At 51.4% G+C, this 17,353-nt stretch overlaps 1 protein-coding gene across 6 annotated transcripts in view; it reads right to left on the reverse strand.

Moving 5' to 3' along the window:
* PRKAG2 (protein kinase AMP-activated non-catalytic subunit gamma 2) overlaps positions 1 to 17,353 on the reverse strand; it is a 293,387-nt gene that overhangs the window by 165,997 nt on the left and 110,037 nt on the right. Inside the window, exon 1 of one of the 6 annotated variants that reach the window (XM_043873275.1) lies at positions 1,048 to 1,564. The exons of the other annotated variants lie outside the window; for them this stretch is intronic. Within the exon in view, the coding sequence (XP_043729210.1) occupies positions 1,048 to 1,141 (94 nt within the window). The 5' untranslated portion in view covers positions 1,142 to 1,564. Of the gene's footprint in view, positions 1 to 1,047; positions 1,565 to 17,353 lie in introns of those variants that run through there. 6 annotated transcript variants of the gene reach the window in all.

Here is a 17,353-nt window from a genome sequence, read left to right on the forward strand (position 1 = left end):
ATGGGGTTGCAAAGAGTCAGAGCTGAAGAGACTGAACATGCATGCAAGCCTATATTCCAGTTTCCATGTACTGCCAAGAAGTTTTGCCAAAGTCATTTCCCTACTACACAAAACGATTATTTTTGGCCACTTACCATGTTGCCTTCTACCCAAAGAACACAATTTAGTGCACCTGTCAGCTTCCCCATCTTTGTTACCACTGGGCTGTGTGAGTGGGGCTGCTATTCTGTCTTAGGATGGAGTGTTCAGAAATATCCTGTGTTCCACAAGCAGCAGCCTCCAGGGCAGGCAAACCCCCAATTCTGAGGAAGTCCACCACCTACTTTTGAGCGGGCAGCCTCGGGGAAGCCCTGGCTGCTTTGAAACCCACCTGCCCAACTTGAGCCAGACAGGGTGCCTCCCTCAAACCCGAAGGTCACTGTAACGACTGAAGTGTAGATGGTTGACCCCATGCGCCAGGCACACTGGTCCCGGCCCCCTGTAGAGCCTGGAGAGGCTGCAGAAGGTCCCAGAAGCCAGAGAGATCACACAAGGAGCTTCTCCCTCCCACCCCACCCCCAGCCCCGGGGACAAAAATCAAGGCAAGCGTTAACCCTTCCCTCCCACGTTAACCCTTGACCACCCGATGACAGCCGTGGGGCCAAGGAGGCGAGGGAAAGGCATCCTCTGTGATCTCGGGGATAGTTTTCTCTACACACGCACATCTAGTACTTCACAGCCGCCAACAACAGTTCCGGTCCATTCTTACTTTTCCCCAGGCCGCTGCTTTTGCCGAAATGAACGCCAGTCCCATTGATCACTCAACCTCATCAGGGCCAGTTAGCGAAGACAGCCTGGGGGAAAGCACTGCTGAGCAGCTCAGGACAGCAAGGGGGCAGGACTGTCTGTAAGGACACACGTCCCCATCTGTCCCCTCTGCCTGACAGTCACACCCGCACACAGCTGTCACCTGGGTGGCTGTGCGCGCACACACACACACACACACACACACACACGCACACTGGCCCTGGCGACCAGCAGAGGACTGGGCAAAGGGAAGTGTCCTACCGCAAAGGCCATGGGGCTCCGACTGCCGCCTCGCGGTGCTCCGGCTTGGGTCCTTGTGCTTTCTGTTGCCCCTGAGGCTGCCAAACCGCTTCATGGGGAGCCGGGCCGGGTGAGCATGCCAGGACTCGCAGGGGGCAGCGTCAGCCCCGGGTGCCTGGGGGCCAGGAGGGGCGCCGCATGGGCCGGCAGGCGTGGGGCCCGGGAGCTCAGAGACACGACCTGCGTGCTACAGCCACAGCCTGGGGTCCCCCAGCCAACGCCGGAGGGGTCGCCCGCGGGGCCAGCAGCCGCCAGACAGGCCGGGTGGTCCTCACCTCTGCACCCACCCGCTGGGGCCGCGGCAAAGCTGGAGCAGCCGCTGCCCTTAAGTAGGCAAGAAGCTGCCCCGGAAGCCCAGGCAGGTCTGTTTATATAGTTAAGGTCAGCCACACACTCAGGCGCTCGGGGCTTTTTCCTCCTGAAAACGAAAAAAAAAAGGGAGGGAAGACGAGCTAGGCAATCAGAGGAGGGCAAGGCCGGCCGGTCATGTGCGGGTCTGCCGAGGTCCCTTTAAAAAGACTGTAAAAGGAAACCACCCGGTCCAGACAATTCCTGGCACCGGTTGGCCACAGCGCATTCCCATCATGACATGACATCACACAACTATTTTGATTCATGTGTTCCAGGGCTCCCCGGGGTCAGCAGGCTCGGCTGCTTCTCGCTGAAGAAGCCGCAGGTCCCCGGGGCTGGAAGTCCCTGAATCTATTTCCCCTCGCGGCTCCCTGAGATGAAAGAAGCAAGGACCGCCTTTGAGGAGGGGACACGGGGTCTCCGGGGACCCACCAGGAGGGTCTCAAGCTCATGTCCAGTTTGAGCTGTGGACTTGCTAAGAACTGCAGAATGACAGAACCCAAGGGGACTTTAGAGAGTATGCGATCCAACTGCCTCCCATGACTAATGGGGAAACCGAGGCTCCGAAAGGGGGTATGATTTGCTCCAAGTCCTGTAACCAGTGGTTAGAATTCCAACTTCCTTGACCCCTAAGCCAAACCCCTGCCCTAATAAAAACAAGAAACTTCTAGTGTGCATGTGTTTTGCAACTAAAAATAAAACTTTAAAAAGACAGGGAAAAAATGTTCAATTCCTTTTGCTGATACCTTCACTAGACTAAAGGGACCTGCCACTAATTAGCTTTGTGACCCTGAGAAAGTCACTCCTCGTCTCTGGTCCCAGCTTCCTCCTCAAACCTAGGCGAGACCTGCTTATGTTAGGAATTCATCTCCTTCCAGAAGTCTGAACATCTAATGGCTCCTGGTCCTGCGTTTTCCTTCTGCTGAGACTGATGGAGATCCAGTGATCAAATCTTTGCAGCAGCATGCATTGAAGGAATGGAGGAAATAGGTCTTGCCCTCAAGCTATGTGAAAATGACTTGGAGAGACAATAATTCTATTATTATAAAATTATAATACTAACTGCATAAAATAGCGAAATGTGCTCAATGGCCAGTGGCCAGAATGGACAGTGTCATGAGCACAAATGGATAGACAGACAGGGGCCATCACATGACCCTGCTTGGAAAGCAGAGCTTGAGTTGGCCTTGAGGGCTGGGGGGTCTGGAGAAGAGAGGAGAGGCTGGGCCAGCATTGCACCTGTGGAGGAACCTACAAGTCACAGAACAAGTCGCAAAACCCACCTCCACTTGGGTTCTTCAGTGGAGTAGTGGATTGTTATCTGTGTTAAATATGGTAGCCCAAACTTAAGCTCTGAAAAAGTCTAAGAAGGTAGGTTTCGAAGTTTCATATTTAGATTTTCTCTTTTTAAAAGAGGAAATCTAACTTTTCCCTGGTAGCTCAGCTTGTAAAGAATCTGCCTGCATTGCAGGAGACCTGGGTTCAATCCCTGGGTTGGGAAGATCCTCTGGAGAAGGGAAAGGCTACCCACTCCAGTATTCTGGCCTGGAGAATTCCATGGACTCTATGTATAGTCCATGGGGTTGCAAAGAGTCGGACACAACCGAGCAACTTTCACTTTTTAAAAATATCAATTCAAGGACTTCCCTGGTGGTCCGGTGGCTAAGACTCTGCACTCCCTATGCAGGGAGCCCAGGTTCTATCCCTGGTCAGGGAACTGGACCCCACATGCCTCAACTAAAGATCCCATGTGTTGTAAGTAAGACACAGTGCAGCCAAACAAATAAAGTATTTTGAAAAATTAAAAAATCAATTCAGCATTTAAAAAAAATGGAAATGTTCTTCTGGTTTAAAAATGAAACAAAGCAGAGTTTCCTTAGAAAAGATTGTTAAACAAGAATTCTAGTAAGAAAGACCCATATTTGATTAAAAGAAAAATGAAAGGCTTTGTCTAAAACAATGCAAGACTCTTATACTATATGAGAGACTATGTAGAAGGAGAAAACACTTCAAAGTCTAGCGACTAAAAGGGAAGAATGAGTTTAAATTCGTGAGGGAAATAAACAGCAACCTGGGCACGTACAATGATTCTGTACATAGTTTATACAGCCGTTCACTCACCAAGTAGTTATTAAACCTCTACCAAATGAGCAGGACAGATACTGATGGAGGGGATTAGTGCTATGAAAAATTCAAAGACATTCCTGTCCTCTAAGAATTATATTTTAATTAGTAAGATAATAAATACTGTTTGGGGAGTGCCTACCATATGTCAGCTGGAGTGCTGAATATGAATTTATTTCATCATCCCCAGAAACCTATGGGGCAAGTATTACTAACACCATTTTACTGAAAGTTGAATAACTCTTACTGTGCTATCTGCAGAGATGTGGATGGACCCAGAGACTCTCATACAGAGTGAAGTCAGAAAAACACATGTTGTATATTAACACATACATGTGGAATCTAGAAAAATGGTAGAGATGAACTTATTTGCAAAGCAGAAAGAGAGACACAGATACAGAGAACAAGCGTATGGGCTCCAAGGGGGCAAGAGGGCATGGAACGGACTGGGAGATTGCGACTGAGATCTATACCCTATCGATACTAAAGAAGGCTGAGCGCCGGAAAGATGATGCTTCTGAACTGTGGTGCTGGAGAAGACTCTTGAGAGTCCCTTGGACAGCAAGGAGAGTCAACCAGTCCATCCTAAAGGAAATCAGTCCTGAATACTCATTGGAAGGACTGATGCTGAAGCTGAAGCTCTAATACTTTGGCCACCTGATACAAAGAATGGACTCACTGGAAAAGACCCTGATGCTGGGAAAGACTGAAGGCAGGAGGAGAGAGGGGCGGCAGAGGATGAGATGGTTGGATGGCATCACCGACTCAATGGACATGAGTTTGAGCAAGCTCTGGGAGATGGTGAAGGACAGAGGAGCCTGGCGTGCTGCAGCCCACGGGGTCTCAGAGTCGGACACGACTGAGCGACTGAACAACATAAAACAGATAACTAATGAGAAACTCCTGTAGCACAGGGAATGCTACCCCGTGCTCTGTGGTGACCTAAACGGGGGGGGAAATGAGAAAAAGAGGAGATCCATGTACACACAGAGCTGACTCACTGGGCTATACAGCAGAAACCAACACGACGCTGTAAAGCCACGATACGCCAAGAAAAAATAAACACATAAAGTTGAGTAAGTCTCTGCAGGGCCAGAGCCCACTGCTGCTGCCCAGCTCTGGGCTCCACAACTCTGGATTCGTCCCATAGGAGCATCTGATGCCTTCGGAGAGGAGAGTCCGGGCATGCAGTGCAGGCAGGGTGGAGGAAAGAATCCCCGGGTCCTTCAGGGTCACGGTTCTGTGACTGAGATGGCTACAGAATATTCTGAAAAGACACAGTAGAACTGGCCTGATCGAGCAAAAAGTCGTTTGAGGCCCAGAACAGTTCTCTGTCCCACAGGACGGACCCTGGGGAGCTCTGGATGGATGGAGCTGAGGAGCAGGGTTAAATGCAGCTCTAAGACAAGCCTGGGAGATGAGGAAGGATTGGGAAGCCTGGCGTGCTGCAGTCCATGGGGTCACAAGGAGTCAGACACAACTGAGCGACTGAACAACAATAACAAAACAAATGATGCCAGACACCACGACCTTGACGACAGATACAAGGCCCCAGCGAGACCCGGACTTCACCGACATGTACCTTTGACCTCACTCAAAATGCTCTTCCCAGGGTCAGCTTCACCCAAGAGCAGAGAAGAAGGCAGCAGGCGACACTGGACTTCCAGGGTGGAGACACAGGGCGTGCGGGAAATGCTGATCAGGCAGCCCTGGGGTGGGGTGGGGGGCAGGGAGGACTAAACTGCAGGGTCTGCCACTTGCTGTGGTGCAAACCTCCCGCCTTGGTCCATTTCAGGGCACCGGTGGGGCACGGATGGGCTTGCAGAATTCCCAGACATTTTACAATTGGCTCTCTTAGCACTGCGTCTCCCTGTTTGATTCATATTTGCCTGAAATTCCTTAGCTTGGGACAACACCTTTGCACAACTGAGATGCGTGCAGACCACACAGGGTGAGGCGACACTCAGGCTGCAGGTTGAGTGACAAGGACCCTTCCTTCAGGACCTCTGACCTCGGGGCTGGGAGCTGCGGCCACTGTCAGGAAGACCAAACACCCCTTCGTCATGGTTTCCGCCGCCGATGGTCCCAAATGAACGAGAGGTGAAGCCCTTCATGGGATTGTGACTCAGCCGGCAAGAACACATCCTCATGGAATGCTTTCCACACTTGGGGGATTTTTTAAAGGGAAGGGCTGAAAAAGAAGGAACTAGTGGGTTCCACGATGGAACTGTGTTTTATTTTGTTTGGCCCCACCATGTGGCACTTGGATACCTTTGTTTCCTGACCGGTGATCAAACCCACTCTTCCTGAAGCAGAAGTGTGGGATCTTAACCACCGGATCACCAGGGAAGTCCCGGAAACTGTGTTTAAAATGTATTGCTGGAGTATATTATACAAATCACTCTCTTGCTTGGTGCTATACTGGGAAGCCTGGAATAGGAGACTTTCAAGCTGTAATGAGGACAGTTTTCAAACTGTGGTGCTGGACCAGACTCTTAAGAGTCCCTTGGACAGCAAGGAGATCCAACCAGTCCATCCTAAAGGAAATCAACCCTGAACATCCATTGGAAGATCCAATGTTGAAGCTGAAGCTCCAATACTTCGGCCACCTGATGTGAAGAGCCAACTCACTGGAAATAACACTGATGTTGGGGAAGATTGAAGGCAGGAAGAGAAGGGGGTGACCGAGGATGAGATGGTTGGATGGCATCACTGACTTGATGGACATGAGTTTGAGCAAACTCCGGGAGAGAAGCACACCACTCAGCACTCAGAGAAGGCGCCACTGCCGAGGGAGGTTCAGCCTTGAACATTTCTCATTTTTCCTTACTGTTATTATTAGGGGACAGCCAGAAATCCAGGGGAGGGTGGACAGCTCCTCGGGGAGCCTGGCCGGCCTGGCCTTCTGATGGGGGTGGGGGACAGTGGGCCTGTCTCCACGGCTACTGTCTGCAGTCAGGGCCTCCTAATGCACACGCTGGGGCAGGCGGGTGGAGGGCCAAAGGGTGCTGAGCATCGTCCACAGTGTCCACACGGACAGTTGACAAGTCCTGCCGGAGCTCCAGCTGGAAGCCCAGGGTGGACCCCTTTACTGGGACAGAGCTGCCTCCTGGTTCGGCCCCTGTCCCCTGTGCTGTGGGAACGGGCCTCCCAGGTCAGCAGCCGATAGCTGGGTGGAGCACGTTGACTCCGTTTCACCGAGACGGTCACTGGAGGCCTGGATGCGAGGCTGAGGTGGGGGGCTGAGACCCCGTGCAGACCTGTCCTGCTTGTCACCCCCGTGTCCAGACACACCCTCACCTTGGGCCCCCAGTCCAGGCCTGCAGGGCTGAGGAGGGCTGCTGGCAGGCAGGTGCACCCCATGTAGACCAAGATCCCCCCTAGGGACCAGCGGCACAGCTGGGCTGGCATCCCGCCAGTTTGCTCCCCCCGTGAGACCTGGGTTCGATCCCTGGGTTGGGAAGATGCCCTGGAGAAGGGAAAGGCTACCCACTTCAGTATTCTGGCCTGGAGAATCCCATGGACTGTATAGTCCATGGGGTGGCAAAGCGTCGGACACGAGTGAGCGACTTCACCTTTTCACTTTCATCTCATGGCATTTGGGACCCCCAGCCACCCACCCCACCCCACCAGGCTGCCTCTTCTGGGTTCGATGCTGGAAAAGGAAAGGAAGACGGACCCACTGCCAATGCACTCGGAAGCTTTGCGGGTCACGTGACGGTACCTGAAAAGCACAGGACCCCTGAGAGGCCGCAGGCCAAACCAAACCCCAGTTATGTAAGAGGCTCTGGTGGGGGGGCCCCCTCAGACGGCAGGCGGGCCGCACACCAGGGAGCACAGAGCTGCTGGCGCTCTCCGGCTGGTTGCAAAATACCGTGTCGGATTTCATGGAAAGTTCTAAAGGTCACCGCGGCACTTGACTCTGAGTGAGACTGTGTGTCACCTCCCCGGGGCTTTCTCTCCTCGTCCCCAGAGCTGTTTGTGAGGCCGAGGCTCCCGGGCGACGGTCCCTGCCCCGACTCAGATGCCCACATGTCGCCCCACACGCCCACTGTCACGCACGCCTCCCGGCTCCTCCTGGAACTCTGAGCGACGAGAGGGTGATTTTTCCGGCAAAGACAAAGCACCTCGACTTGGAATAGTTCAAGTCACGTCAGTGGCGTCTAAACCCAGTGACATCAGGGGCAGCTTGATTTAAACAAATACCGGAAAGGACAGAAAAAAGCAAAAACCAACGGCAGTCATGATTTTTAGCACGCCAAAGTACAGCACCCCAACAGGAGGGAATCCCCAGGTGTTCTTAAACTCTAATGCTCCACGGAAGGACCCAGCGCGTGCCTCACTGAATCCCTTCTTGTGGGCCCTGTAGTGCCCCAGGGGTCTCTCACCAGGCCAAAGGCTCTGATGGTTCCAAAGACAAGAGCTGATGCGATCTGCTCTGACTCCAGCTTTCAAATTGGCCCCGGGGTGAAGCCCGGACCCAAGGCCACAGAGCAAGGGCTTGCAAACACTAGATTCCACAGGGTCGAGAGGTCGAGGGTCTGGCTTTTCTGTTTACTTCTTCCTCTAAGTTATGTCTTAGGGAGGTCAGAAGGCTACCAGAATGTGTAAAACCCTTGTGCAGGGGTGAAGACCTGTGAACTCCCAGGCTCGGCAGAAAGCCACAGTGCGGCCTACCCGGGCCCTTGTCTCCCAGGCAACCAAGCACCATCTCCATTTTCTGGAATCCGGGGCTTTCAGGAGAAATTTGAAAAGTGTCGCAGTGGTAAAGAATCTGTCTTCAGCCAGTGCAGGAGACACAAGAGAGGCAGATACGATCTCTGGGTCAGGAAGATCCCCTGGAGAAGGGCATGGCTACCCACTCCAGTATTCTTGCCTGGAGAATCCCAAGGACAGAGAAGCCTGGTGGGCTATAGTCCAGGGGGTCACAGAGAGTCGGACATGACTGAAGCAACTTGATCACGTAGGAGAACCCCTCCTGCTTCAGCACTTCCTTCAGCTGGAAACCACTAGCTTAGAATATGAGGCCTGGGTGGAGATTTGCTTGAAAAATGAAAGATTTCCTTATGAATCGTGACATATATGCCCCGAGACAATACACAGAAAGGTTTACAAGACTCGGGTCAGACACCGCACTGCAACGCAGTTACCGGCATCAGTTCTGAGCTGCTCGGCTTCTTCACCCTCATTCTTCCCATAAGAAAAAAAAAAATCACAATACAGCCTGAGCCCATGTCATAGGGAAACCAAATGAGATAAAGTAGGAAAAACACCCTGTCAGCCGCAGAGCATTTTAAACACTAAACAGCATCGTCTGGACCTTAAACCAACCCAGAGGGCTGCCATGGGGCTCACAGGGCGTCACCTGGAGAGCCCGTCTCCGAGGCCGCCTCTGCTCCGCAGTGGCTGGCGCAGGGCTGGCTGCCCGGGCTCTGCAAGGGGGACAGTGTGGGGCACTTGGACGTGAACTGGGAGCACCACGTGTCTGCAGTTCCTCTTCCAGCTGAACTGAGTCAGAGGTGCTCGCACAGAACCCCCGCTCACGAGCCAAAGGCACTGCATTTCTCGAATGGGGAGCCAAGGGACCTTCCTCCTGATCATTTACTCGTTTCAAACAACACGCACAAAGAACCCCGGTTTCTTAGCAGCACGTTTTGATCAGGGAGAGCCTGGGTGCTGCTGTTCAAGGCAAAATTCCACCACAAAGCATGCAGCAGGAACGCAGAGGGAAGGACCTGGGGCAGGGTGGCCAGAAGTCCTTCAGTCCTTCCTTGGTACCCCAGCGGCTAAGACTCCACTTCCAAGCAGGGGGTGCAGGTTCCATCCCTGGTCAGGGAACTGAGATCCCACGTGCCACGCGGCGTGGCCAAAAGTTACCAAAAAAAAAAAAAAAAGGCCCTTCAGTCTGTAAGTCTGCAAACAGTCTTCACACCTCAGGGGCAGCAGGATGCGTCCATCCCAGGGAATCTGGTAAGGACCCCAGGTCGTCGATAAAGAGTGAGATGATATTTAGTATCTTTTGAATAAGAAAATTGCAAAGTGTCTGAGGCACCAAACACTTGAAAAGATGCAGGTTTGGGTGCTCAAAGGCCTATGTTTCTGATGTCTAGGAAGTTCATTTCCGTGCTGGTTCTCAAGGTTAACCAAATATAAAAAAGATGTTCTATAATTTAGATCGTTTGCTGATTCAGATGGGCCTCAGCCTCAGTGAATCAGATCTTACCATAATCACTGACATCTCTCACCTCAAACCCTGCTGACGGCATCATTCTCCTTGAGGGCAATATTGTCTCTAAGGTGGTGAAAACTGACTTTGGGGTGGTGGGCGGACAGCCTCTTTTTATATATAAAGCACAGTTTCATACAACACAAATAATATGTAGTATATCTGTTTTATTAAAATTGTAAGGGGGTGATTAAAATGCCTAAAAAGATTCCTGAGGGGGTGATAGAAAGAAAAGATTGATTAATTTTAAAAAAAGAAAAAGAAAAGGAGAACAGAGGGAAATTGAGGAAGATGTGGGAAAGACAGTATTCATCCCCCACTGTGATAAGACCACATGCAAGGTTTGTCACCAAAAAACTGTACCACAGTTGAAGATGTACATAATTTAAAGAGGTCTTTTATGGCTTTTGGCGGAGTGGGGCTAGGACCTTTCCATACCGATCATTTTGCATTCCTTGATTTTTCTTTTTTAAAAAACCATGTGATTGAACTACTTCATTGAAAACTAAAATGTAAAGAGGAGAAAACAAAAGAAAGACAACAACAAAATCTAACAAACAGCAATTAGTGTTTTCAGCAGAAAAAAAAAATCAGCAAAGCACCTCTTAAGGCAATTGTTTTAGCAAATGCTTAAAAAAACAAAGATGAGGGACAGTGTTGGAACCAGCACCTCTCCCAGGCCATCGGCTCTCGTTTTAGCCCAACCTGTCCTCGGGGATGACCTAGGAGAACTTGTCATTCACCAATGTCCTAGAGCCCAGCTTCCTGGCCCTTAGGTGACCTGGAGCTGGTCGAGGGTCCTCCGGGGTCAGAGGGTGAGGAGGACGGAGTGGGCAGAGGAAGAGGCCTTCCAGCCCTCTCTACCAAACAGAAATGCTGGGAGGAAACCCGACTCGCTGCGGTCAAGCAGGAAAACTTCGAGGGTCAGAAGATGAAACACAGATACTCCAGAGAACTTGCTGTTTTTTCTCTTCCCTCACTCAAGGCTTCAAGGGACCACCAGGCCCTCAGCCAGCCTTTCCTGACGAGGCGGGTGACCCTGCGACAATGCCCTCGTCCACCGGCCTGGCCTGGCCTCTCAGCCTCCCTGGAGAGGCTCATTCCTGGAATCAGTGACCTGTGGTCAGGGGCAGCCACCTCCTGGGGCCCTGCTCCCCATTCTTCACGCCAAGAAGTCTGAGGGTCTGTCTCTACAGGCCAGGTACCAAGGAGCAGCACATTAAGTAATTCTGGTCACCAAAACCTTGCTGTCATCGAAATTAAAAATTTTTTAGGACTTCCTTGGTGGTCCAGTGGCTAAGACTCCGCAATCCCAATGCAGGGGCCGGGGTTTCATCCCTGCTCAGGGAACTAGATCCCACGCGTCACAACTAAGAGTCCCCAAGCTGCATCTAAAGACCCCGAGTGCCGGAAATAAGACCCAGTGCAGTCAAATAAATAAATACTAAGACATTTTTATGCATATCAAAGGATACTAATAAGAGAGTGAAAAAACCCACAGAAAAGGAGAAAATATCTCCAAATCATATATTTGATAAGTGTCTAGTATCCAGAATATACAAAGAACTCCTACAATTCAACAGAAAGACAACCCAGTTAAAACGATAGACGTTTTCCCAAAGAAGACATGTACGTGAAAAGATGCTCAGTGTCATTAAGGAACAGCAAACCAAAACCACAATGAGACGCCACTTCAGATCGACTAGGAAGGCAATAATACTAATAACAGCAACAGATGGAAAATAACAAGTGTTGGAGCGGATATGGAGAAGTGAAAACCCTCGTCCGTTGCTGCTGAGAATGTAAAATGGTGTGGCCACTGTGGAAAACAGTTACATCATTCCTTACCACGTTAACCAGGATAATCAAATGACCCAGAAATTCCACTCCTAGGTATCTACGCAAAAGAACTGAAAACAGGTGTCTAAACAAAACATGTATGCGTGACTGTTCATGGCAGTACTAGTCACACAAGCCAAAAGGAGGAAACCATCCAAGCGTCTACTGATGGAAGAACGGACAGACAGCACGTGGTCTGTCCACAGGATGGAATATTATCCAGCCATGAAAAGGAATGGAGTTCTGACATACTCTACACCATGGACAAATCTTCAAAACAATATGCTCAGTGAGAGAAGCCAGGCACAGAAGGCCACATTTTGTGTGATTCCATTTAAACAAAAATTCCAGATCAGGCAAATCCATAGACAAAAAGCAGATCCGTGTGGCCAGGAGCTGAGTGGAGGAGGGTGAGTGTGGAGCAATGGTTACTGGTACGAGGTTTCTGCTGGGGTGATGAAAAAGTTTTAGAACAGAAGAGGTCAACTACAGTAGATACTAGAGGAAAAGAACGGTAAATTCTATTGGGTTGGTCAAAAAGCTCATTCAGGTTTTCCTGTAACAAAAAGATAGCCCAGTTAAAAATGAAAGACATTTTTCCAAAGAAGACATGTGTGTGAGTGAAAAGAGGCTCCTTGTCATTCCTGATGGAATTTCTGGCCAACCCAATACAACCTGGGTTTAGGGAAAGATTTCCTACTGATGTCTAAGTGCTGTTGAGGGGCCACTTTCATGTCTCCTGAGAATCTTCTATTCATGTTTCTTGCTATATCAGCTCAAAGATACCATGTTTATATATTTTTACAGCGATATAACACTCTACCATGTGGATGCGTGGATGCACCTTCTTTATCTTATCTAAGTACTCTCCTAAATTAAGCGTATTTCCAGCATGTCTGTTGAGAAGGCCTAGAAGCTGTGATATCACAGTTGCAATGAACATACTTCGGCCCTTATTTCTAAATACTATTCATCACCTGAAAATAACAAGGACTCTCTGGAGAAATGGCTGATTGGAGGGCTGGGGCGGGGAAAGTTCAGGTGAGGCTGGACGGTTTTGCTGCAGAAAATAAGAAGTGTGTGCATGAACATGACTTAGTGATTGAACAACAAGAGTGTGCTGCTGGGGACAGACCCAGGACAGAGGGACCAGCCCGAAGGGGCTCCTGCCGGCCAACAGGACAATCTGAACATCAGAATATGATAGGACAAACTGCAACCTGTTGACTAAAACATGAGCCCATGATATATACGTGCCTACAAACATAAGGCAAAAAGGAAAATTTCTTCCTTCATAGGAATTCCAACCAACGTAGAACTAATGATCATGTAAGAAAATAGCCCGCCCACCACCACAGTAATAATTCAGGCAGAATAAATGACTGATGCTAAAATCAGCAAGTGAAAGCTGGATGAGAAAGAAGATATTTACATAATTCTAAAGGAGATCTCCATGAAATCTTTACTGCTTACAAAGGGGAAAGGAATAACTTTCTTAACTGGGGTAGATGCCTCCTCTAACCAAGTGATCAGTTAGTGACACCCAGAACAGATCATCATGGCATCCCACGCTCCCCACAATGAGGCCAGCACAGGACACTGGACGCATGGCCTCGTGCCCAGCCAGCCAACCTGAATTGAATCCCAAGGAAACTTCAGACAAACCACAGTGAAGGACGTCAGACAAACCACAGTGAAGGACATCAGACAAACCAGAGGGAAAGACGTCAGACAAACCAGAGAGAAGGACAGTCTGTGTGTGGTCTTGAAAAATGTCACAAAGACAAGATTGGGGGCAGCAAATCAAGAGGGATGGAGGAGACGGGACACCCGAACCAGCGTGGGACATGGACCTCCTCTTTTGAAAACATCACTGAGACAATCTGTGAACCGAGAATAAAGTCTGCAGCTTAGCGAAGACAGTTGTATTAATGTTAATTTCCTGGTTTTAATAGTTAAACTGCAATTGGAAGAATGTCCCTGTTTTTAAGACATGAAGTATTTAGGGGCCAAGGACATTGTGACTGCAGCTTGCTCTTGATGGTTCAGATTTCATATACACACACACAAATACATATTTGATTGAAAAGTGGGAGCGGATATAAGCAAATGTGGTCACAAAACGTTAACACTGGGGCATCTAGATGAAAGGGGTGGGAGAACGCTTTCTACTGTTCTTGTAACTTTTATATAAGTTTGAGATTTTCAAAATAAAACATGATTTTTAAAGAGAAATTAACCAATAGTCAGAGATGGGCTTCCCTGGTGGCTCAGTGGTAAAGAATTCGCCTGCGAATGCAGGAAAGTGAAACAAAAGTCTCAGTCATGTCCGGCTCTTTGCGACCCCATGGACTGCACGGTCCATAGAATTCTCCAGGCCAGAATACTGGAGTGGTAGCCTTTCCCTTCTCCAGGGGATCTTCCCAACCCAGGGATCGAACCCAGGTCTCCCGCACTGCAGTCAGATTCTTTAACAGCTGAGCCACCAGGGAACGTGGGTTCAATCCCTGATCCCTGATCTGTGCTCCCCAGCCAATAGAAGCCACCACAACTAGCGAGCAGCCTCTGCCTGCCTCCATCAGAGAAAAAACCCTCACAGCATCGAAGACCCAGCAGGGCCAAAAATAAATACACAGAACTATTTTTTTTTTTTTTAAAGAAGCAGTCAGAGCAAGAATGTAGGGACTTCCCTGGTGGTCCAGAGGTTGAAACTCCATGCTCCCAATGCAAGGAGGACTGGATCCATCCCTGGTTGGGGAACTAAGAACTTGCATGCTGCCTGGTGAAGCCAAAATAAATAAATTTAAAAGAAGTGTTATCTAAAAACAAAAAAATCCAGTGTTTGAGGGCATCTCCTTTTACTGTGTCGCATGGTATAGAATTATCGCCAGAGCAGCGCCGAGAGGACCGGAGAGCTCTGCAGGTTGCTGAGGGAAAGGAGATTTTTTTCCCCGAAGCTTCTCCCAGATGACGGCATTGAAGGCAGTGCCCTGCAGCCCGACCCAAGCGGGCTGGTCCGTGTTTCTCTGCGTGGTGGCCAGCAGAGGGCGCTCTCGCCGGGGACCACACGGGTGCCCGGCCACATAGCTCTGCCATGCGCTGGTTGAACTTTTCAGGAAACTCGGATGCCACACATACTTTTCCTTTCTTTGCGGGCAGGCAGGATGAGTCACGTTTTTTTTTCTGAAGTCTGCAGAGCCACGGGATCGGGACCTAAGCAGCTGCCCGGATCCAGAGGGCTCTCGCCTGGGCGGTGGACCGAGGATGGGGCCCTGAGCCCCGGGATCGGGCAGGGAGGATCTCGCTCAGCGGGGCGCAGGGTAGGACTCGTGTGGCTTCAGATTGTAAACAACCAGCGGGGCCAGGGCCGTGGGGACCAGTGGCCACCAGCAGTCCCGGGGCCTGCCTCCTCTCCCAGCTCACGGGCAGCCTCACCCTGAGCCCGGACCCCGTCTCCAGGCCCGTGCACCTGTTCATCCATGCATCCAGTCTGCCCTGCCTTCCCTCCAACGGCCGCTGTCAAGCGGGACATCAGGGCGAGAGCGGAGGGCGGGGCAACACCTGAGATGGACAGCGGCGGGTGTGCCTTAGGGACGCTCTCCGGATCAACATCCACAAGGAGGGGAGGAGGAGGACTGGGCCGGGGGCCAAGTGCAGAGGCCACGAAGACCCAGCCAGGCCCTCCCACCTAGAAAGCTTGGAGTGGGGACAAGCCTCAGAGCTGTCCAGAGCGGGCTGCGGGGCTGGTCCTTGACAGCCAGGCACCTTTGAGGACCCAGTCGCCAGGAGGCCAGGTGGGCAGTACAGGCTGCGGTCAGTGCCAGCCCAGGGCCAGAGCATGGAGGGCGTGGCAAGACCAGATTTTCACTCGAGTGGATCGGGGAGGCACTGAGGGGTCAAAAAGGGGGCGAGATGGCCGCCATCTGTTAAAACGGGGGTCAACCCTGCTGACCGCCTGCTTCTGTAAATAAGCATTCACGGGACACAGTTTACATTCAATCTGGGGCTGAGTCATGGCAGCACAGACCTGGTGACCCACAAGGCCTAAAACATTTCCCATCTGGCCTTTATAGCAAGGGGCTTCCCTTGTGGCTCAGATGATAAAGAATCTGCCTGCAATGCGGGAGACCTAGGTTTGATCCCTGGGTGGGGAAGAGCCCCTGGGGAAGGGAAAAGCTACCCACTCCAGGAATTCTTGCCTGGAGAATTCCATGGACAGAGGAGCCTGGACAGAGGGCTACAGTCCACAGGGTCACAAAGAGTCAGACATGACTGAGTGACTTTCACGTCCCTTTTATAGGAAGAGTTTACCAGTTCAGTTCAGTTCAGTTCAGTCGCTCAGTCGTGTCCGACTCTTTGCGACCCCATGGACTGTAGCACACCAGGCCTCCCTGTTCATCACCCACTCCCAGAGTTTACTCAAACTCATGCCCATTGAGTCGGTGATGCCATCCAACCATTTCATCCTCTGTCATCCCCTTTTGCCTTCAATCTTTCCCAGCCTCAGGGTCTTTTCCAATGAGTCAGCTCTTCGCATCAGGTGGCCAAAGTATTGGAGTTTCAGCTTCAACATCAGTCCTTCCAATGAATACTCAGGACTGATTTCCTTTAGGATGGACTGGTTTACCAACCTTGCTTTAAAAGACCCCCTCCCCACATCATCTCCGAGGGTGGCTCCCACGGGGTCTGAGAGCCCCGAGACCCTCCCCGGCTCTCACCCCCATGTCTACAGCATTCAGCCGCACGGCTGAGCGCACATGGTTTGCACTAGAGTAAACCTGTATTCGCTCACCTGTATATGCTCAGAGGCCACTCCCAGGAGGCTGCCAGACCCCCAGGGAGGAGCCCAGGCCTGGGATCGTGCCTATACCAGGAGGGACCAAGAGCCCCAAAGGGTTGCCAACTTAGAGGAGAAGAAAATGTGCAGAAGCAAAGAACGTCAGGTCCAGGAGGCCAGAGGACGGGTCAGCGGGCGGGCCAGAAATCTGACGTGTGAAATGGGTGAGAAGGGGAAGGCTGCCTGTCCTGGTACGGGGCTGGGAGGGTAGAGATTTAGGCTGCGATCCGTGGGTCCCAACTGAGTGACTCCCCGGGGGTTCAGCTGTAAAGAATCCGCCTGCAATGCAGGAGGCCCAGGTTTGATCTCTGGGTTGGGAAGATCCCCTGGAGGAGGGCATGGCAACCCACTCTGGTATTCGTGCCTGGAGAATCCCATGGATAGAGGAGCCTGGCGGGCTACCGTCCATGGGGTCACAAAGACTGAAGCGACTCAGCACAGCCAAGCTGTTGGGTGAAGCTCTCTGCTGACCACCTCTGAGCCGATTCGAGGCAGCGGTCAGGGCGCCTTTTGTCTCCTGGCATCTTCTCCCCCGGGGCCTTCCCAGCTCCCTGGCGTGGGCATGAAGACCCCGCTCAGCAAGCATCAAACATGGGGATCTGGTGAAGGAAGCCGTGGGCTGGGCGGATGACGAGGACATCCTTCCAGAACTGATTCCTGTGTGTGGGGGTGACACCAAGTTTCCACTAAGAACCTCGGCCTCTGGTGCCCTGACAGGGGCTTCCTCACGGTGGTGCTGGGGGACAGACCTGGGCAGTCTGCCCTGCCATCCTGGCCTCGGCACGTACATCACCCAGAGGCATCTCTGGGGGTTGGCACCTCGCCCTTGGCACCCCTCCCCACTCCTCACTGGGCCCGGCCCTGCTGGGTGCTCAGGGGGGTGACCCTTG

The sequence above is a fragment of the Cervus elaphus genome, chromosome 18 (genome assembly GCF_910594005.1).
Source record: "Cervus elaphus chromosome 18, mCerEla1.1, whole genome shotgun sequence".
In the NCBI taxonomy this organism is placed as follows: domain Eukaryota; kingdom Metazoa; phylum Chordata; class Mammalia; order Artiodactyla; family Cervidae; genus Cervus; species Cervus elaphus.